We start from the raw sequence: 22323 nt of genomic DNA, 5'->3' as shown, positions 1-22323 counted from the left end.
CCTCTAATGATAGAATCCCTTTTATAACACACTACCAAGTGACCCTTCAGTCCATGTATGACCCTCTTCTAATAGGGAAACTCCACTAATAGATCATTCCATCTTTTTATAGCTCTATGAGAAAGTTCTTCCGTAGACTGTACTGAAACATATGTCCATATAATTTTTACTGGTCCTGGTTCCACTCCTTTGGGTTATACAGCACAGGTCCAGCCACTTTTGCCCACGAAAGCATATTTTAATTCCACTTTATTGACTTCTGCAATGCACCCCTGTGTCTCCTGTACTACTTTCTAAGAGGAATAAAGTTTCTGACAACGACAAGTGCCATTGAACCCAACTTCTGCTTTAACGGAGATACCACTATATTTTTTTCTGACTAAAATTGAAATGAGAAAAGGTGCTAATGCTTCATTTTGTAGCTATAGCCTAAGAGCTATATCTTGAGAGCAACATAAAAGTCTTACACAAGGGTGCCCTGTTTTAGAGTAATCACAAGTGAGTCACTAACAGAAGATCTGTATGTATCATAGTGCTTATTTTCTTCAGAAAATAAAGAAAGGGCGAATCATCTCTAAGAGAATGAACTATCATTATATCTACTGAGAACAGCAGAGTCTATCAGATATGGCATTATTTATTATACTGGTACATGAAAAGCAGATACTTTGCTCAAGTAGGAAATTTAAAAACTCTGCCCGTATTTTCCCACAAAACTCCTGAAAAAGATAGTGGTACTGAAGAACAAATACTCAAAATAAAAAGTCTACCTGTACAATTTGGGCTTTTTATATCAGCATTTCAGTCTACTTCAAAGGACTGAAATGCTGAGACATAAATAAAGAACCTGTGGAAAAACTATAGGGGTAAACCAGCCACAAACTATAAGGCCTTTAGCATCTCAGTCCTCAAAGGTTTGGGACTTTATTATGCCTTAATTTAGATTCATCAGCTTTCATGGAAGATTAATGAAAAGGTACTTTCGTTTCCACTCTACTAGAATTTTACCTCCTTCAATGTGGGTTATTTTTAAAGAAACTTTTCTTAAGTCATGAAAACTATTTTATATTTCACAGGATAGTTTTTGAGTAAACAATCTCTGCAATAACCTCTGTATTCAAATTTCTACCTTAGTGGTTTAGTGTTTCAATGATAAAGAGAGAAAGGGGAACATTTTATACATAAAAGGTATGGTAACCAAAGAAACACATTTTATACTCTTAAAGATTATTTCTGTTATTAAAAATATCATGAATAACCATCAAAAGTTTGGAAGACATCAAAATAAGTCTAAGAAAAAACAAGGCTGTAAATAAATATTCATTTTATTAAAAAACTGATAATATAACACAACAAATTTCTATTCTACTTGCTTGAGACTACTGATGTTCACTGTCATGAGAATCAAGTTATCAGTCTAGTGGCATGAAGGAGGTATGACAAATTGGGATCTGAAGGTCAGAAGAAATATGGCATTACATTAGGTGCTGGGAATACAAAGATTCTTTTAAATACTAAGAATAACAACAGAAGTTAGAAATTACTGGACATTTGCTATAGCCCAGGCATACTGTTATGCACATCATAGATTATCTATTTAGTATTTCCTAGTATAAAACCTTAGGAAATAAGTACTATTCTTATCCTAATTGTTCAGATAAGAAAACTGAGGTTTAGACACGTTAAGTGATTTGCCCAAAATCATACAGCTAGCATATGGTAGAGCAGGGAAACTCTCACATGAGTCCAAGGAGACTTGCACATGATTATTCATAACAGCATTATTTGTATTAGAAAAAAGGGTGAAGGAAGTGACCACGACATCCATTAAGAGAATGAAGAAATAAATGTAGTATAATCATAAAACAGAATACTATGCACTATGAAAATGAATGAACTAGAGCTACACATACAAACACAAATGAATATCACAAACAACGCTAAGTGATAAAAACAAGTTACAGAAGAATATACACAGCATAAATAAAATTTATATAAAGCTTAAAAGCATACAAAACAATAGTGTATAAAGTTTAGGAATACATGCATATACAGTAAAAGTCTAAAAACATGCATAGCGATGTTAAATACAAAAGTCAGGAGAGTGGCTACAGGGAGTTCAGGGAGCAAGAACCAAATCAGAGTTGGAGGGATACACAGGAGGTTTCACATGCATTTGAAGTGTTCATTAATACCTTTTCGTATATCTGTAATATTACATTAAATTTAAAAAATCATAAATCATTTTGGATTTGTTTCAATGGCTTCCTGCTGCCTTCAAAATAAAATTCCCACTTATCCTAGCATTCAAATACTCCACCATCTTGCTGTTTCTAATCCAATCTTATCTTTTATAAGTAAGCCCAAATTAACCTTTCTCATTTAGCCAGCCTAATTGCCTTAAGTTCCTGGAACATGAAACAATGTTCAACCCAGAGCCATTGCTGACAAGCTAACTGCTTCATTCTTGATAATCTAAATATTATCACTCAAAGACTGAGAAGCCTTCAACTATTATAATATACACGGGTCACTTCTTGAATTGCTAAGGACTTATTATACATATGTTATAATATTTGAATATATGCTATCTTATATGCTATATTATTTATTGCATGAGGATAAGCATTCTTTACCAACAAAACTATAAGTTCTTTTAGAACAGAATTGATGTCGTAGAATTTGCATGCATCTGTACTGTACTTGGTGTGTAATCAATTCTTTTAAAACTGTCGAACAGAACTTGAGGCATTTTATAGAACTAGAATCCTCAGATAATTCAGGCTTTACTGCAATAAGGAATTCCTATATACAAATTAATAACAGAGATTCAGGACAATTCAAACACCCTATCTTGGAATGGTGTTAAAGATACAATTCTAAAAAAGGTAACTACACACCACTATTTGAAGATAAAGAAGCTGTAGTGTGACTACCATCATATAAAATCCAGTATAGATCACAATAAAATATTTCCCTTACCAGTATAAGGTGGGGATTTTGGAATTGGGGGTTCTTTTTGTTTTTAAAGATGAGAAGCCTCAATTGTTCAAAAGAAAAGCAAGTAAGAAGCATAACTGAACAACTCTGAGTCACAGCTGCAATCACAAAGATACTCTCCTTCAGAAACATTATTTAGCTTTTGTAGTTTCTGAGAAGTATGCTTTAATTCTCACCTCTGTTCCTCTTTATGTGTCTTTCTTCTCTGGCTGTTTTCTAGATTTTCTCTTTATTTTTCAGCAGTATGAAAATGATGTGTATAGGGGAGTGGGATGTGTTTGTGTGTGTGTGTGTGTGGTATTTATCCTACATGGGGTTCTCTCTGCTTCTTAGATTGGTGATTTGATGCATGTCATTACTTTTGGAAAATTCTTGTCATTATATCTTCAAATATTTCTTCTGTCTTGCGGAAATATTATCAATAAATGTGTATAAAGGTTCAAACTTCAAGTCACTAGCAAGGGTCATTTTTAAAAGTAAATTTTTTCAATGAAGTTTTGAAAAAAAAGCATAAGTATATTCATATTAACATTACCTACTTTAGCAATTAATATATTTTTAAATTTATAATTATGATAAGTTTCCCTCTAAATATATTTAAATATAAATACTTAAACATGTTTAAATCCTATATTTGTGTATATGGATGTCACAGAACACACTCATTCAGTCATTTGTTCATTGAACAAACATTCAAGTGTCTACTGCACACTATATCTCAGGAGCCTGAGAGACTTGAGATACAAATATGAATAAAGCATGGTCCCTGTTTTTAAGGAAACTCTCAGTTTAATGAGAGAGAAAAACATAAAAACAAATCTAATACATGGTTATAATCAGTATAATTGAGGTGTATACAATCGGGACACAGAGAAGGAACCGATCTATTCTAGTTACAGGCAGAGATAAGGAACATACCCTTATTTTCAGGTTTTTCAAAGAAATGGAAGAATTTACCTACAATGGACATGAATTAGCCAGTCTATGAAAGTCTGGGATAATTTAGAATTTAACCATGTAGTATTTTGAACTATTATTTAATTAATATTTCTCCAACCAGGATACTTTGTTCTTAAGGGCAAGAAGTCTAAAAGTTGTTCAAAGTTTTAACTCAGTCAACAAACACTTCCTAAACACTATGCTCCAGGCAGGTGCTATCTTAGGCCATGAGGGCCATATAAATATGCAAAGACATTGTTCCTGCCCTCAAATATTGTATAATCTTTAGTATGGCAGTCAGACAAATATATCACCAGTATAGGATGATAAAACGATATGATGGAGGACTTCCATTTCTGGAAAGATGAAGTAGATATACTATTCCTAATTCCTTCCACTGAGTACAGTTAAAAACCCTAGATATTATATAGAAAATAAGTACAGAAGACTCCGAAAGGTGCAGAGAAGATGGCAGATCAGTTAGGGACCTCAGGACCTGAGGAATGGCATGGCAGTGATGTCCCTGCGTTTTCTTTTTGCTTCATATATCTTAGAATGGGTGCTGGAGAAGCCAGCAACACAGAAATGGCAACCAGTACAGACAAGACCCAAGAAAAGTTTGCTCCTTATAGCCAAAAGATCAGGAAAGGGGTGGGCTAGCAAGACATAAAACTTTTAAATAATAGCTACTTCTACTATAGTCAAACACCACAGATAAAACTGAGGCCATACTTCCATCCCAACAAACAAAGGCTGAGGGGAGAGCTTAGACTTCCACTCTGGCTAGGTTAAAATAAAGCATCCCAACACTCCCCATCCCACCAGGGTGGTAGTAGACAAGGTGGAACTTTCATCCCTGCCAGGCAGTAACGAGCCCTGGCCCACAAGATATCAGTGGAGACCATGTGGAGAACTTAAGTATCTATCACCACCTGATATGTAATGAGGCACCCCTCTTTTTCCCCACTGGGGTGATATCTGAGACCTAGTGGAGAGTCAGGATGTTTACCATCATAAAGCAGTAACAAGGTCAGTCCCCCATGGTGATGTTAGTAGAGGCCATGTGGGGAGCACTAATAAGGTACTCCTATCCCTCCCAGCCAGGGTGGTAAGAACAGAGGCTTAGTGGGAGACATAAACTCTCACTCTTGCTCAGGAATAGCAAGAGGGCCCTCCCTTCCATGGGTGTCAATAGAGACTGAGCAGGGAATCTTGACTTCTACTCCCCACCTGGTAATAACAAGGCAGCACTGCCCTTTCTCTTGCCAGAGTAGTGTTAGTGAAAGCCAACTAAAACAGAAGTTTTGAATAAGATCCAAAGCATTACATCATAATACCAAAATTTACAGGTATGTATCAAAAACTATTCATCGTAACAAGAACCAGGGAAATCTCAACTTAAAAGAAAAAGGACAATAGAGAGATACCAACAGTGAATTGTCAGAGATGTTAGAATTATCTGACAAAAATTTTAAAGAAGCCATCATAAAAATGCTTCAACAAGCTATTATGAACATACTTGAAGCAAATTAAAAACAGAAAGTCTCAGCAAAGAAACAGTCTCAAAAAGAAATATAAGATATAAAGAAACACCCAAATGGAAAGTTTAGAACTGCACAATATAATGACTGACTGAAATAAAACATTCAGTGGATGAACTAAGCTGAATGGAGGTGACAGAAGAAATAATGGCTAAAAACTTCCCAAATTTGGCAAAAGAGATAAAACCCATGGATACAAGAATCTGAGCAAATCCCAAAAAGGATAAACGCAAAGAAACTCACACCAAGACACATCATAGTTGAATTTCTGAAAAACTAAAGAAAAAGAAAAAATCTTGAAACGGTGAAAGAGAAACATCACCTTATTTATAGGGAAAAAACAATTTGAATGAGAGCAGATTTCTCATTAGAAACCATGGAGGCCAGTAGGAAGTGGCACAGCATTTCTCAAGTGATGAAGGAAATGAACTGCTAATCTATAATTCTATATCCAGAGAAACTATCTCTCAGAAATAACAAGGAAATCAAGACATTCTCAGATGGAGAAAAATTAAAAGAATTTGCCACCAGTAGACCAGTCCTAAAGGAATGGTTAAAGTAAGTTCTCTAAAGAGAAAGAAAATGATAAAAGAAGGAAGCTTGGAACATCAGGAAGGAAGAAAAATCAATAGAAAGAGTAAAACAGCAGACATTCTTAGAAAAAAATCACTAAAAGAGTTATACAGAGATACATTTAAAAATACTCCAGATAAATCAAAATGGAGTTCTAAAAAAGGTACCCAAAAAACCATAGAAAGGCAGGAAAAAGAGAACACAGAAAGGAAAAACAGAACAAAGAAAAAACAAAAATAAAATGTCAGACTGAAACCCTAACACATCAATAATTGCATTACATGCAAATTATCAAAATATACTAATTAAAAGACAGATATTAGCAGAGTAGATTAAAAAACATGGCCTGTCTATAATAAGCAAACTTCAAATAGAATGATATAGGCAAGTGGAAAATGGAAAGGTAGAGATGGATATACCATACAAACAGTAATCAAAAGAAAGCAGGAGTGGCTATACTAATATCAGGTAAAGCTGAATTCAGAACAAAGAAAATTACTAGTGTCAGAGCAGTCTAAACAATGATAAAAGGATTGTGGTAAACTGAATAATGCCCCCACAAAGATTTTGATGTCTGCATCCCCAGAAGCTGTGAATATATTCCCTTACATGGTAGAAGGAACTCTGCAGATGTTATTAAACTAAGGATTTTGAGAGGAAGAGATTATGGTGGATTATCAGAGTGACCCCAACGTAATCACGACTATCGTTATAAGGAGACTGAAGGAGATTTGCCTACAGAAGTATCAAAGCAATGCAGCGTGTGAAAGACTTGACCAGCCATTGCTGGGTTTCAATATGCAAGGAGTGTTCATAAGACAAGAAATCCAGGTAGTCTATAGAAGCTAGAAAAGGCAAGGAAATGGATTCTCCCCTAAAACCTCCAGAAAGAATGCAGGCCTGCCAACACCTTGATTTTAGCCCAGTGAAACTGATTTTGGACTTCTGACCTCCAGGTAATAAATTCATGTTGTTTTCACCAGAGTCTGTGGTAATTTGTTACATCAGCAATAGGAAACAAATACAAGAGTCAATCCATCAAGAACCAGTTTTTTTAAAAACTGAACATAATTACCATAGGACCCAGCAATCACACATCTGGGCATTTATTCCAGTGAAATGAAAACATATCCACACAAAATGCTGTACACAATTGTTCATAGCAGCTTTATGTGTCACAGCCCAAAACAGGAAACTTGTATGTGGTTCTTGAATGGCAGTGTGAGGAGCTTAGTGAAACCTCTCCCTCAGAGAGACATCTATTAAACTAGTCAAATTAGTAAATTCTTTTAATGTGGATCAAAGGGCTTACAACAAATTGAGATGCATTTATTCAACAAAATCTATAGAACTTGGTAAGAAGAGTAGGAGGCAGTTGCATTCAAATTAGGGCCTCTACCCATCCTCCCCAGTGCTGTGTTAGGAAGAGCTATTTTAGAAAGCTCTGCAGCAGAGTGGTAACTCCCATCTTTTCCAGATTCCTGAGCTAAAAGACGTATACTAGTTGGATTTGGCAGCTGGTGAAAACTAGCAGACACCATATATGCTGGTTCCCCATCCCCAGTTCCTGCTCCATAGAGAGCATTCAGGAAAACAGCTGGTAAAAATTCCAGTCCCCTATTCCCTTACATCTCTGTGCTGCTGAAGAGCTGTTCTGATACTCACAACATCTGATTGGAATCTCCCATATTCCCCAGGTTGGTGGTGCAAAAGAGCTATTCCAGGTACATATGGCAGGGGTTCTACTGAGGGGAGAATCAGAACAAGCCTCAAAGACTGGAAACATTCTAGTGCTGCCAAGGGCCTAGACTTTATTTGGACCAAACTGCAGGGCGATTTATTACCCAGAGTGTTGTCAAAAACAACAGAACTATCAGCTAGCAATCAGTGGAGACTAATAGTTTGGTATGATACCAATGGAAACAAACAGTCAGAATATTATTGGAGAGATCATGGAAAGAGAGCCCAGCTAAAACCACAGTCATCCCCAGTGGTCCAGTATACTGGGAATATACCTAAGGCTTCACTGTCTGAGGAATGATTGGAGAGAAAAATACTGAGCCCTGAGTGCCTGGCTGAACATGAAGCAAACTCCTAAACTTCCTGAACTGTGAAAGCAGTCTGCAAGCCACAAACAGGCTCACTGGTAAAGGGTGAAAACCTTACTGGTTTAAGGTGCTTAAGCACAACCTCTGACCAACCACTGGCTGATCATTACGCAGTGCTGACACAGGGGCAACCTCTAAGAATCTAAGCTTAAAGAAAAAATAGGAAAAAGTATCTGCACAAGGATATCTGAGACTTCACACTATGGAAGAAACAGACATCACAGTTAGTCCAGAAAAGTCACCACACAAATGAATAAATGAACAAACAAGGAACAACAATAACAAGCCTGGGGGTGGGGGTAGAAACCAGAGTTGCTAGATTATCTAAAATGTACAATTTACAACAAAAAATATATAAAACATGCAAAGAAAACATGAAAAAATGGCAACAGAAACTCCTTTTTTCCTTTCCATACAAAGGGAAAAAAAAGCAATAGAAACTTTCTTAGAGTGAACCCAGATGACGAACATAGCAGAGAAAGACCTAAAAGTGGCTATTCTAAATATGTTGAGAGAACTAAAGGAAACCATTTTGAAAGATTTAAAAGAAGGTATGGTGATCTCATAAAACAGAGAACATTATAGCCAGCCCTGGCGGCCTAGTGTTTAAAATTCAGAACTCTCACTGCTTCAGCAGCCTGGGGTTAGTGCCCGGTGGCGGAATGACACCACTGTCTGTCAGTAGCCATGCTGCAGCAGCACCTCACATAGAAGAACCAGAAGGACTTACAACCAGAATATACAACTATGCACTGGGGCTTTGGGGAGGGAAAAAAAAAACAGAGAACAGTAGTAAAGAGACAGAAATTATAAAAAGAACCAAAAAGGAATTCTGGAGTTGAGAAGTACAGTGACTGATATTTTTAAAAAATCACTAGAGTGGCTCAATAGTAGATTTGAGAGGGAAGAAGAAAGACTCAGTGAACTTAAGATAGATCAATAGAGATTATGCAATCTTAAGAACAGAGAGAAAAATGAAGAAAAATGAACAGAGCCTCAGAGAAATGTAGGCCAGCATTAAGTGCACAAACATATGCATAACGGGAGTACCAGAAGGAGATGAGAGAAAGAATAAATGTTTAAGAACTATTAAATGAAAACTTAAACTTGATGAAAACCATTAACTACACATCTAAGAAGCTCGATGAACTCTAGGTAAGATAAACTTGAAGATATGTAAATCCAGACACGTTATACTTAAAATGTTAACAAACAAAGAGAAAGGGAGAACCTTGAAAATAGCAAGAGAAAAATAACTCATCACATACAAGGAAGCCCAGTAAGATTAACAGCTGACTTCTCATCAGAAAGAAAGAAGGGCAGAATGACATTGGAATGGCATATTCAAAGTGCTGGAAGCAAAAAAAAATGTCAACCAAGAAATCTTATATGCAGGAAAATTACCTTTAAAAAATGAAGGCAAAATAAAGACATTCTCAAATCAATAAAAACTGAGAGAATTCACTGCTAGTGTACTTACCTTAAAGAAATACTAAAGGAAGGTCTTCAGGCTGAAAGCAAGTGACATCAGACAGTACTTTGAAGCCACATTGGAAAAAAGAAAAGAGCAACAGTAAAGGAATTATGTAGGTAATTCTAAAAGACAGTATAATTACATATTTCTTCTTTCTTCTCTTAACTCATTTTAAAAGAAACAATATCTATAAATTTGTATTGTTGAGTCTACAACATATAGAAATGTAATATATTTGACAAAAAAAAACACAAGGGAAGGGTGAAATTAAGATACATCAGAGTAAAGAAATGACACCAGATAGTAACTTGAATCCCCAAGAAGAAATGATGAGAATCAAAATTGTTAAACAAGATATGCGTGTGGGGGTGGGTACATGTTTGCATATATATGTGTGTGTATATAGACACACACTCACACACACACACACACATACTGTCTATAAAATATCTGTGCTCTCTTAGCTTCTTTAAAAGACATTAGATTATAAAATAAATAATCATAATGATGTATTTTGTGGTTTATACCACATATAGATATAATTTATATAACAAAAATGGCAGAAAAAGGAGAAGAAACAGAGCTATAAAGGAGTAAAGTTTCTATATCGTACAGGCGTTACGTCAGTATAAATGTGGAATAGAGTCTGATAAATTAAGATGTATGTTGTATGCCCTAGAACAACCACACAGAAAATAATTTAAAAGTATAGATAAATCATTGAAAAATTACAATGGCACACCATAAAATATCCAGTGAATACAAGAAAAGGCAGTAAAAGAGGAAGAGAAGAATAAAAAGACATGAGACATAGAAAATGAAAGCAAAATGGCAAACATAAATCCAATCATATCAATAATTACATTAAATCCGAGTGGGTTAAACAATTTAATCGTATCCATCTGCGTCCCTATGTGTACATATAACCCATCTCTTCTAACACATTTCTCCTAACTGCTATATTACTACATGATGTACACCCACCACATTTCACCTATCCACTTTCAGTGATGGACACCTATATTGCCTCCAACTCCCCACCACAATAAATAACACTGCAATGAATATCCTTTTACAAATGCCCTCATGACCTTCTATATCTTTGTCATATATATTCAGTAACAGAATTGCTGGGCCATAGGGTATGTGTATATACTTAATTTCACTAAAGAATAACTGATTGATTTCCATAATGGCTGTACCAGTCAACATTCCCACCAACAGTACATAGAGGTCCTTATATTCCCATATCTCTACCAACATTTGGACTTAGCTAGCATTTTATTTTTTTCTAGCTTAATAAAGTGCTGTCTCATTGTTTTAATATGCAGTTATCTGATAATTATTTTAAGCATCTCTTCATGTGCTTGTTAGTTTCAGTGTCTTCTCTTCTATATACCTCTTGTTCGTATCTTGTTGATCTTTGTATCCCCAATGTTTATCACCATCTCCTGCACATCACAGGCATTAAAATGAATGAATGCCGAAAAGAATGAATGTATAAAAGAATAGGAATGTATGGAAGAGCCAGCCCTGATGGCCTAGTGGTTAATGTTTGGCACTCTCCACTTCGGCGGTCTGGGTTTGGTTCCCAGTCACGGAACCACACCACTCATCTGTCAGTAAGCCATGCTGTGGTGGTGGCTCACACAGAAGAACTAGAAGGACTTACAACTAGAATATAAAACTATGTACTGGGGCTCTGGGGAAGAAACAAAAACAAAAAACAGGAAGATTGGCAACAGATGTTAGCTCAGGGCAAATCTTTCCAAGCAAAAAAAAAAAGAAAAAATGTATGGAAGAATAAAGTATTCACAGGACTTGTTAACAGTTTGGATGTGGGGGATACTTTGAGATGATCCCAGGATCAGATGCTGATTTTTTTTTGGTGAGGAAGATTGGCCCTGAGCTAACATCCATTGCACCAACCTTCCTCTTTTTGCTGGAGGAAGATTGCAGCTGAGCTAACATCTGTGCCCATTTTCCTATATTTTGTATGTGGGACGCCACCACAACGTGGCTTGACGAGTGGTATGTAGGTCTGCACCCAGGATGCGAACCCGCGGACCCCAGGCCGCTGAAGCGGAGCGCATGAACTTAACCACTCCACCACTGGGCCAGCCCCAAGGCTGATGTTCTTAAATGAAATAAGGAGAATACAGCAGAAAAATTAAATTGGGTAAAGATAAAGAAACTTTTAACATGTTGAATTTGATGTACCTAAAGATATCAAGTAGAAATTTGAAAATATGAATGAATGAGGTAAGCTATGGAGCCAAGCTGAGGAGGGGATGTGGCAGTAGCAGTTAGCGTATTGATACGAATACGCCCTGGTGAGTTTCAGAATGACTGAGAGAAAAGATCCAAAAACAGCCAGGCCAAATCTACATTAAGTATGTAACTCATGCCTTAGGCCTAGAGTACTAATATCTATCAAGTCTATATAACAGATGGTCTCATTCAGGAATGGGTTACACTTTTTCCCTGACGTGTTCAAATTATATTAAGCAACTTTCATTATCCACCAGATTGCTACTTACACTGGTTGTCTTAAAGTTTTTTTTATCCTTGAGGAACCAATTTCCCAATTTAACTTACAAGATCTTAATAAGTTAGCTTTTAATCGCAGCTCTAAAAGTATTCCACCATGTTTTCAACAACTTTATTACTTACTTATGGAAAGTATTCAAAAGTAAATGGTACCAGACAGACCATGAACCCCAAAAGTACCCATCCATTGCCTTGCCTCTTCTAAGAAGCCTCAGAGCATCTGACAATAATATTGCTCCTTTCTGTGATTCCTAATACAGGTCGCTATGCTTTGAACTACAAGACTGATGCATGGGCCAAAACTGACTGGACTAGGAAGTGGTACCTGAGCCAAAGGCAGTCGACTAGGAGCTGTCTTATAAAGAAGCCTGATGTGCAATTTCTGCCCAAGAGGGTACTTTGTAATGGTTAGTGACTAGCCAACCCAATCAGATCCTCTCTCTAGGAAAGTCTGGATGTGAAAAATAGAGTTAACAGAAGCAGAACAGTTCAGTCATGAGAACTGTAACTACCAGAGTTGCTATAGTATCCAGAATAATTCTTCTTTAGGTTTGTTAACCTGGTGAGACAGTTTCCTAGGCTTTCTTCCTAACGTATGTATCCTTCTATTAAACCACTACTTAAAATAACTTGAACATGCCTCTGTTCTTCATAACCTGAAAAAGTCTAATACTCTGTTCTCTGTAACTTGTATAAAAGTCACACATCCCCTCCCTAAATCAGTGGTTCTCAAACCTAGCAACACATCAGAATTACCTGGTAGGCTTTTAAAACATTAAAATGCCCCACCCAGGGTCGGGCCCAGGCAGCAGTACTTTTTTTAAGCTCCCCAGATGATTTTAATGCACAGCTAGGATTAGGAAACACTGACTTAGATGAGCCCAATGTGCAACAATTTTAGGGAATCTTAGAATTCATGACAAGCAATCTTTGATTTCCATATTCAATGACCTTCACAGAACACCTAACAGCTGTCTGTGAGGATGGCATCACAGAGAATAGTTCTGTCATATGGGTATGGTAGCAGGCAATGCACAGATCACTTTTATTTTATGGCATAAAGCAACATCCTGCAACCTATACCAAACATGGTTAAATAGGCTGAAGGTTTCAAAGCTTAACTTTCAAAGTTACACTAAAAAATAAAAATGTCCAACAATGCTGAGTGGAAACAGAAAAACTGATTTTGCTGTAGATAACCATCTGTCTTTCCAAGTATGAACTTCACTTTGTTAGGTTCCAACTATCTTCTAGTATCAGTCACATGAAACAAAGATGACGAAAAAGACAAGGACTAAAGTTAATACAAAGGAATGTACGGCTGGTATTATCAAGAATTTTGCAACCTTAAGGCCTATAATGCCCATATTCCTTCCCAGCTCCATCATCCTCGGCCCAAGCCCCAAAACATAATCTCAGTCATGTATCATCTCCTGTATTCTAATTCCTACAGTGCTCTGTATTTTCTCTCCACTGACCAAACTTCCTGCTACTTCCCCAAACCCCGAAAACCCTTCCATTGTGTCTACCCTCCCCTCTCCTTGCCTGAAATGAAACATGACTGTCCCCTGAGGTCACTGCTTCCTTTGTAACCCTCAGGTGTAGGCTATTCAAAGTGTCTCAGGGATAGGAGGTAGAATTTGTCTTCTTCCTGATTCTCAATGCTGCTTCTAAGCCATTACTCCTCCATTCTTATGTAAAAATCTCTGTTCTTGCTCGTGACGAGGTGGAACAACTGGAATCCTCACAAATGGAAATATAAATTGGTCTAACCACTTTGGAAAACTATTTGGCAGTATCTACCAAAGCTGCATGCCCTATGACCTGGCGATCCCATTCCTAGGTATATACTCAACAGAAACGTGCACTTGTGTGCACCGAAAAGACATACAAGAATGTTCATAGGAACATTATGTGTAATAGCTCAAAACTGAAAATAATTCAAATGTCCATCAACAGTAGAATGAATAAATAAATCATGATATATTCACGTTCTGGAATATCATACAGCAATAGGAATGAATGAACTAGTGTTATGTGCATAATAGCTGAATCTCAGAAACATAATGTTGGGTGAAAGAAGCCAGACTTAACAGAGTAAATACTGTATAATCCCATCTATATGAAGTTTAAACATAGGCAAAATTAATCTATGGTGGAGGACAACTACATTGGGGGACAAAGGGGAGAGCTTCTGGGCTGCTAGTAATGCTCTATTTTTTTTTAATTTGGGTGCTGGTTGAACAAGTATGATCATTTTGTAAAAATTTACCTATCTGTTCATGATCTGTGTATGCTATATTTCAATAAAAAATTTACATAAAGGAAAGAAAAGTAATTCTGCTCCTTAGAGGCTCATATCATCCATGTATTCAACCTTAGCACTATAATCTACCTGCCTCCTGGTCACGTCATCACATCGAAGATTTAGGATCTGCAGTAATAGTCGTCTTCTATACTCTAAATCTTGCCATAACTCTGAGTGACTTTAATGTCTGTGTGGATGAAAAACCCAAAAGTCTCACCTCACTGTCCTTTGACCTCACCTGCATCTACCTTCATATTCACTCCCCTGTGGCTACCTACTCAAGGAGTACACCCTGAATTTACCATTACCCAGAACTTAATGTTAACAACTAAAATCATAAACTCAGCAAGCTTTTCTCTTACTACAACCTCCTATTGCAGCTTTGATTTCCTTACTGCTCTACTCCTGTTCTTCAAGCTGATAAAATTACCTACCTTAGAAAACTTTTTGTGAGAACTAAATGAAATGTGAATCAACAGCTTAGCACAGTGTCTGACATATAGGAATGGTAGCCACATTTTGATATTAAGTATTCTATTATAGACAAATTGTCTTTCAGGACCCAAATTTTCCTCAAATTCACTCAACTTGTGGCATTAATGAAATTTGGCTCTTGTTTGACACTACTACGTTCCTCCCAACCCTTTTAAATGAAGGCCAGTCCTCCAGCCATTCTCTCTGATTCAAGAAGTCAGGAGAAATCAGCACAGGCCTTGTTTCTCAAGGCTAATTCCACATCAGTGTTCCACCATCACATCTGCTCAATAAGTTCTTATATTTCAAGATGTATATAACTATTTTCAGAGTTATCTACCAACCTTCAGGACTCCTCTCTACCTTTCTCCTTGTTATTAAACTCTGGGGCTTCAAAATTCGCAGAGATCACCCTTTTGGTACCTTGGCCTCACAGATGCTTCCTCAAGTTCAAGCCCCAGGATCTAGACTCAGATCATGTGAATCCAGCTCTGCTGCTTACTACTGTGTGACTGTGGGCAACTTACTCAACCTTTCTAAGCTTCAGTTGCTTCACCTATAAAATGCTGATAATAACAGTACCTACTCATAGGGCCACTGTGAAGTATAAATGAGAAAATTCACATGAAGTGCTTAGCAAAATGCCTAACAGAGTAAATGTTCAATAACATAATAGCTGTGATTACTATTGTTATCTTTCCTTTATACTAGTTCTTGACACATTTCCCCTTGTCTCCAAACCTGTTCAGGTGTCCTGATCTTTTTTTCCAGTTTTATTGAGACATAATTGACATAGAGTCTTCTAACTTTTTTTAATGAAAAGATACCTTTTCTAGAATTTGCTACCCCCATCCGAAGATTTCCTTCCTTTCTTTCACCACACGCTTCTCTAAAGAGTAATATACACTTCCCTTTCAGAGGCAGCAAGGAGTACTGGAAAGATCATGGATTTTGGAGGCAAATATACCTGTGTTGGAACCTGGCTTTTCCACTTAGCAGCTGTATGACCTGGAGCAAGTACTTTTTCTAAGCCTCAGTTTTTTCACACGTACAATGAGGATACTATCCATTTCTTAAGGTCATCAAAAGGATTAAACTGAAATAATATATGTAAAGCAGCTAGCCAAAGTAGGTGCTAAATGAATGCCAGTTTCCCACCACTTATCCTCCCCTTAATCCTATAATCTAAGTTCTCCCTCTACCACTTTACTTATACCTCTTCATCTCACCTCAGCTCTTAATAGCATAATGACTTTGGGCAATTTACTTGACTTCCCTAAACATTAGTTTTTCATTTGTAAAACTATGATCATAATATCTACAACATAAAGTTGTCTTGAGACTTAGGTGAAATAACATATGTAAAGTATTTTAGCATAGTGCCTGGCTTTGTAGCTAATGATTTATAAATGGCCGAATCAAAAGACTGTTCAACTCTCCTTCTCTATGCTTCAGTGACAAGAGACTATTCTGGTTTGCTTTTTACCACTGACCATTCCTTCTGTCTTTGCACCTCCTCCATGAAGTCTTTCTTTATTCTCTTAAAGGAGGTGTGAGCTCTCTCTTTTGAACCCTCCTATCACTTCATACTTGTCCCAAGGCACTTCCCTGACTCTGTATCACAGTCATTTGTGTTAAATGTTGCATCTCCACTGCTTAATTTCTTTTATCTTCACTGCCTGGCACTTATTTATTCATGTAGAATTTATTGAGTACCTAATATAAACCATATCTGTACTAAGTACTAAGGATACAAAATTTAATATGCTATAATTACTGTCCTCAAGTAGCTTATAGTTTAGGAGAGTAGAACAGACAAGCAAATAGTCTACTATTCAGTGTAATAAGTCCTATTGTTAAGAGTATGCCAAGGATCCTCTGGGAGCACAAAGATGTGTTATTTAAATTAGAGGCATAAAAGGCATTTTGTGCTAGGCATATGGGGAGGCAGTACACAAATATGTGTTAAATGAATGAATGAACTATGAATAGGAGCTAACTAGATGAGGATGGGAAAGGGCACTTCAGGCACAAAGAGCAGATGTTAGGAGAGTTCCTGAGAGAAAGGCGATCAAGCTGGAAAGCCAAGGCAGAGTCGGGTATTCTAGACATAGGAGTCGGACCTGACCCCAGAGGGGAGAAGATGGAGTGCCAATAAAGGCTTTTAAGTAGGGAAGGGGCATAATCAGATTTGCATTTTAGTAGAAATACTCTGGCAGTGCAGAGGAAAATGGATTCCATGAGAGCCAGGCTAGAGGCAGTGAGTCCAGTTAGAAGGGTGTTGTGATAACTGAGACAAATTATGAGAGCCAGAATTGTAGAAATAGAGTGAGAATGATGAATCAAGACGGATACTGAGTCAGCTTAAACACTGGCTGAACTGAATTATTTATATTTCTATCTCCTGCAAGCAGTGCATTTTACACTTAAAACCTCCTAGATATTTGTCGACTACTGTTATTGAAACGTACTTAGGAAACAGCTAGCAGCCAGGTGAGTCACTTCCTGTACACAGATTCCTAAGTAAAGGCACCGTTTCCCATTACAGAACTCAAAAGAAACAGGTTTGTTGTTCAAACCTGGAAAGTAACAACAGTGAATACAAACCCGTGCACTGCAGAAAGACTCTGAGACGTTTCTATCCTGGTCTACTTCACCCCAAATGACTGAACAAAGTTCTTCAAAGGGTCATAAGGCCCCGCCCTATACACCCAGACAAATGTCCAGGATTCTTTTCTTTGTTTCAGCTCGAGACCCAAACGTCTGCTGCTATTCGTGGCCTGGCCGGCCATTTTCACCCAGTCGTTTCTCAGTTTTCACTGTGCCGCTGTATAAATAGTCAACCGCAGGGTATTGAGGAGAGAGTACTCTCCCAGGCTGAGGAAAATCGAAACTCTAAAGCCCCAAGCGTCTTGAGGTTTCAAATGTTAAAGATTCCCTGATCTTGCCAATTATCTCACAACCGCACCTCGACCCTGCCTCTTGCTGGGGTGGGGGGGGGCTCCCTTCTGAAGCAACGAGGATTCCTTCTATAGTTACCAGAATGCTATCTAGGCCCGGATAAACTAAGCAAGGTTTTTCCTACTCACCCTAACGGCCGCCATATCTGTGACCCTCTCCGCCTAAATTTTCATACGGCGAGCGGAGTGGGACAAACAGTTCAACTCTTCTCCCCTCGCGACAGCCCCGCCCGGTTACGCCCCTTGTTTGCTAGCTCCCGCCCTTTCTCCGCCCTCCTAGAGCTGCTTTGGGAAGCTGCTATGGTTGGTCAGCTGTCTTCCCGGGAAACGGTTAGTCCTTACGGTTGACTCCCCCTATTCCTGATAAAGCCTTTCAGAATATTCTCCAGAGAACAGTTGAAAGCTATTTTGGTGGGTGCAGAATTTTCATTATTTTCGTCGTTGAGGCATATGTGATTTGTCTAGATAAGGATTTAAAACTCAAGTCCAGCTGCTTTAGTAAATAACTACGTATATAGTCACAAAAAGAATATGTTATCTCTGTGATACATGAGCAAATTCATACATTCTAGGACCATATCACTAACAGGTTACTATACACCAGGCACTTGTTCAAGGTACGTTACAAAACATAGTGCTTCCCTCTTGGAGCTTAGGGTTCCAGGAGGAAAAGAGAGACAAATAAATGTTACAAAATGCCAAATGCTATGAAGGAAAATAAAACAGTATGGGGACGGGGTGGGAATTTACTGGTTCAGATAGGTTAAGGGAAGACTTTCTGATAAGGTGACATTTGAGAAAAGTCCTGAAGAAATTTAGGGAAGAGCATTCCATGCAGAAAGAACAGCAATGAAAAAGGTCAGCGTGGCTGGAGTGGTAAGTTCAGAGGGAGTGAAATAACACACTGTGTAGGGACTTTTTGTGCCACTATATGGACTTTGGATTTGATTCTTAATAAGATGGGAAGTCAATGGAGGATTTTGAGCAAAGATGTGGCATGATCTAAGTTAAATTTTAAAAGGATCGTTTTGGTGCTGTAAAGAGAATATACTGTGGATAGGTGCAACCTCTCAGTAGGAGCAAGATCTCCCCTAGGCCTCCAATGAATGATTCTAAGGAAAGAAGATGCTCATAGTCTGCCCATCAACATACCCAATATTAATTCATTTATTCATTTAACAAATATTTAAGTGCAAACTATATACCAGGCATCAGTACTTACCTAACATATTTGACACCAGAAGCAGATCATTTTTTAACAGCCACCGCCTCTATATGACAAAATTATTTTAAGAAATAAAGATGAAATTAATAATAAAGGCCATAAAAGCAAGAGTGAAATATTACTTTTATTGAACTTCATATCTACATATCTATCTATAATGCCAGTATAAAAATAAATAGAAAATAAATAGTACTTACAAAAAAGGAAAAAAGTAGTGGGTCAATGTTTTTCTAATTGCATTAATGTATTTTTTAAAGGAGAAAGAATTTATACCTACATAGTGGTCTACCACAGTAATGAATAATAATATCACAGTTTCTGCTTTTGAGCTTTAACAGCTGCATATTTGTCAATGACTTCATCAAAATCTAATATTTCCACCATCAGTAGATGGGGTAGGTATATTTGTCGCTCTATCTTTGTTCACAGCTGATAGATTTTAATTAATGTTAACATTAGTAAAGTTTATTTCATATGAAGCAACAGATATACAAATAGAAGTCTTAAAATTGTAAATAAGTTTGAAAGAGAATCATAAAAATCCTATTTCACAAAAGTTCCATGAATTCCAGTACCATCCATGGTTTTGTTTCTTCAGGATCAAACCCAGAGGCATTCAAATTTTCCACAGTTGAACGTTTCAACGAAAATATCTTCACCAGAATACTAACCATAAATTTCTATAATAGTTGGTAAAAACTTCAGAATTTCTTTTTCTGTAAAAATCAGTGAAAATGAATGTGAGGGAACTTGGACATCGTTTGATCCATTGCTTTAGAACAAGTGTCCACTCCTTGGTGCAAATGATCAAGGCATTTCAGATACTGCCCTTTTGGTTTCTTCTGGCAATGTCAGACGTACATCTTTTGTTGTTTCTCCTGCTCTGTTTTTAAAAAAATTAATTATTTTTTTCTATGTAACTATCCATTTCCTTACATTGTGTTGTTGTTGCGTAGTAAATGACTTCTCCGCAATTTCTGTGACTCAATCTTCAAGAAACAATTTAAAGATTAGTTTTTCACTGTGCATTGCTTAAGGCTAATTCTGGCTGTTTGCACTTATTTTTCTGTCTGATCAATAGCCTCATCTAAAGTTTCACACCGGTAAAATTCAAATGCAGTAAAATATTTCATGTATGAATTAAAAGTTATGGTTTACAAACAAAAAGTTACACTTCGAAGTTTGCACTTTGTTTCAGCGTTTTAAATTTTGAACACAAATAAAAAAGCCAAGTGGTCACATAAGATGGCAAAATTGAAGTAACCCAGGTTCAGTTCCTCTGGCATTTACACTCACTGTGCTATCACTGTTTATTTCTAATCTACTGTTTAAATGCAGGGATATGTAGTACCACAGGGGATGGAGACACAAACTGCACCAAAGCTGAGCTCCAACAATTTGAGAACTTCATGAATTTATGCTCTAAAAGAATGCATGTAGCTCAGTCAATGTGTTTTTGGAAACCTACTGTGTAACTGGGAATTCTCCAAATTAACATTCATGAAGAATACAATGTTAAAGGATAAGTTATCAAAATGTGCTAGTTTGAAGGTTACATATATATTATTAAAACTCAACAGTAACCACAAAATTTGTTTAGAACTTAGACCAAAGCAAGGTTTTCTAGGGGAAGGAATATTTTATCACTGACATTGCTTAGAATTGCTAGTGCATGGCGATAATAAAAAGCAGAATGATTTTGTGTTTTTTAATTATCGATTTTAAGTTCTCTGCAGATAATCCACCCCCTTATTACCTGCAATCAGGTCTGACTACTCCCACTCCTGTGCATGGGGCACCACAGGCTGTCATTGTTTTATGTGCTGCGTATGAAGCAATGAACAAAACCGACACAGTCCCTGGTCTGGTGGAGCTTAAGTGTACATTTTTGACCAAGAAAACAAAAAAAAACCACGAAGGTCATTTTGAGTAGTGATAAATACTACAAAGGGTGAGTGGGTTGAGGTGGGAGTTACTTTAGATTGGAAGACAGAGAATACTTCTTCAAGGAGCAGACACTTGAGCTGAGACTTGAGTAACAAGAAGGTCCACTCACGTGAATATCTGAGTATCAAGGCAGAGAGAACAAGTGCAAAAACTCTGAGGTGGGAACAAACTTACTGGAGCATCGTGAGTGAGGCAGAAAGTGTTAGAAGAGTCAGGCAGAAGCCAGATCATATGTAAAGAATTTCAATTTTCTTTTTAAAAGAAATATTTAATTTAATATAATTTAAATATCGTTTGATTTATTATTGTAGATTTACCAATTGCTACTGATTGCTTTGGGCACAAAAGGCAGCTTTATGTAAGAAAGTATTAAAATCAAAACAAGATTTTGGCCTCTAAAAGAGGAGTCTTATAAAATAAAGCAGTTGAACTAGATCAGAGGTGCTGAAAGTTAATGTGCAGAAGAATCACTTAGATAATTTGATGAAATGAAGATTCCAGGATACCAGCCCTGGATATTAGCATTCATTTGTTCTAATGCAAGGAAATTTTGCAAGAGTTCTTCAGTTGTTTCTAATGTGGATATTCCTTGCGCCACGCTTTAAGAAACTAATCAAGTCCAATTAAATGGACTAAATGACTTACAACGGTATGTCATTTCTAGCATCAACAATCTAGGATTCTATAAGGCCTCTTATCTAACGGTTTTTGGTGATCCTCAGTAATTACAAGATTCCTGTGGACACAAGATATCCTCATCTCCAGTGACCTTTGCTCCCACTCCACTTCAGCCATCCACGAGAATGATCATAAGCTTGACTTTGTTAACACTAGGAGAACTATTTCACCTCTGAAATTTTAAATTCAAATATTCTCTTCCCTGACAACAACTATTATCCTTTATGCTCTTTGGCTCACACCTTTTCTTTGGTTTCGTCAAGATCTCTAGGCCTTGATGTCTGTATTAGCTATCTATTGCTACATAACAATTTAACCCAAATTTAGCAGTACAAAATACAAAAATTATCTCACAGTTTCTATGGATCAGGAGTTCAGAAGTGGCTTAGCTGTGTGATTTTTGCATCCGGGTCTCTCATGAGGTTTTTGGCAAGATGTCAACTGGAGCTGCAGTTCTCAGAAGGTTTGACTGAGGCTGGAGGATCCACTTCCAAGATGGCTCACTCACTTATATAATTGTTAGTAGTATGCCTCAGTTCTTTGCCA

General features: G+C 37.1%; 1 protein-coding gene across 2 annotated transcripts in view; it reads right to left on the bottom strand.

The window, feature by feature from the left end:
* APOOL (apolipoprotein O like) overlaps window positions 1–18126 on the bottom strand; it is an 87070-nt gene extending 68944 nt beyond the window's left edge. Inside the window, exon 1 of one of the 2 annotated variants that reach the window (XM_058536272.1) lies at window positions 18057–18126. In XM_058536272.1, the coding sequence (XP_058392255.1) occupies window positions 18057–18071 (15 nt within the window). In that variant the 5' untranslated portion in view covers window positions 18072–18126. Of the gene's footprint in view, window positions 1–9641; window positions 9689–18056 lie in introns of those variants that run through there. The other variant, XM_058536273.1, reaches the window with a different exon arrangement.
* Between the last annotated feature and the right edge of the window lie 4197 nt (window positions 18127–22323).

This window comes from Diceros bicornis, chromosome X (genome assembly GCF_020826845.1).
Source record: "Diceros bicornis minor isolate mBicDic1 chromosome X, mDicBic1.mat.cur, whole genome shotgun sequence".
NCBI classification, from domain to species: Eukaryota; Metazoa; Chordata; class Mammalia; order Perissodactyla; family Rhinocerotidae; genus Diceros; species Diceros bicornis.
The sequence above is the reverse complement of the archived record's forward strand: the minus strand, read 5'-3'. Positions and strand labels throughout refer to the sequence as shown.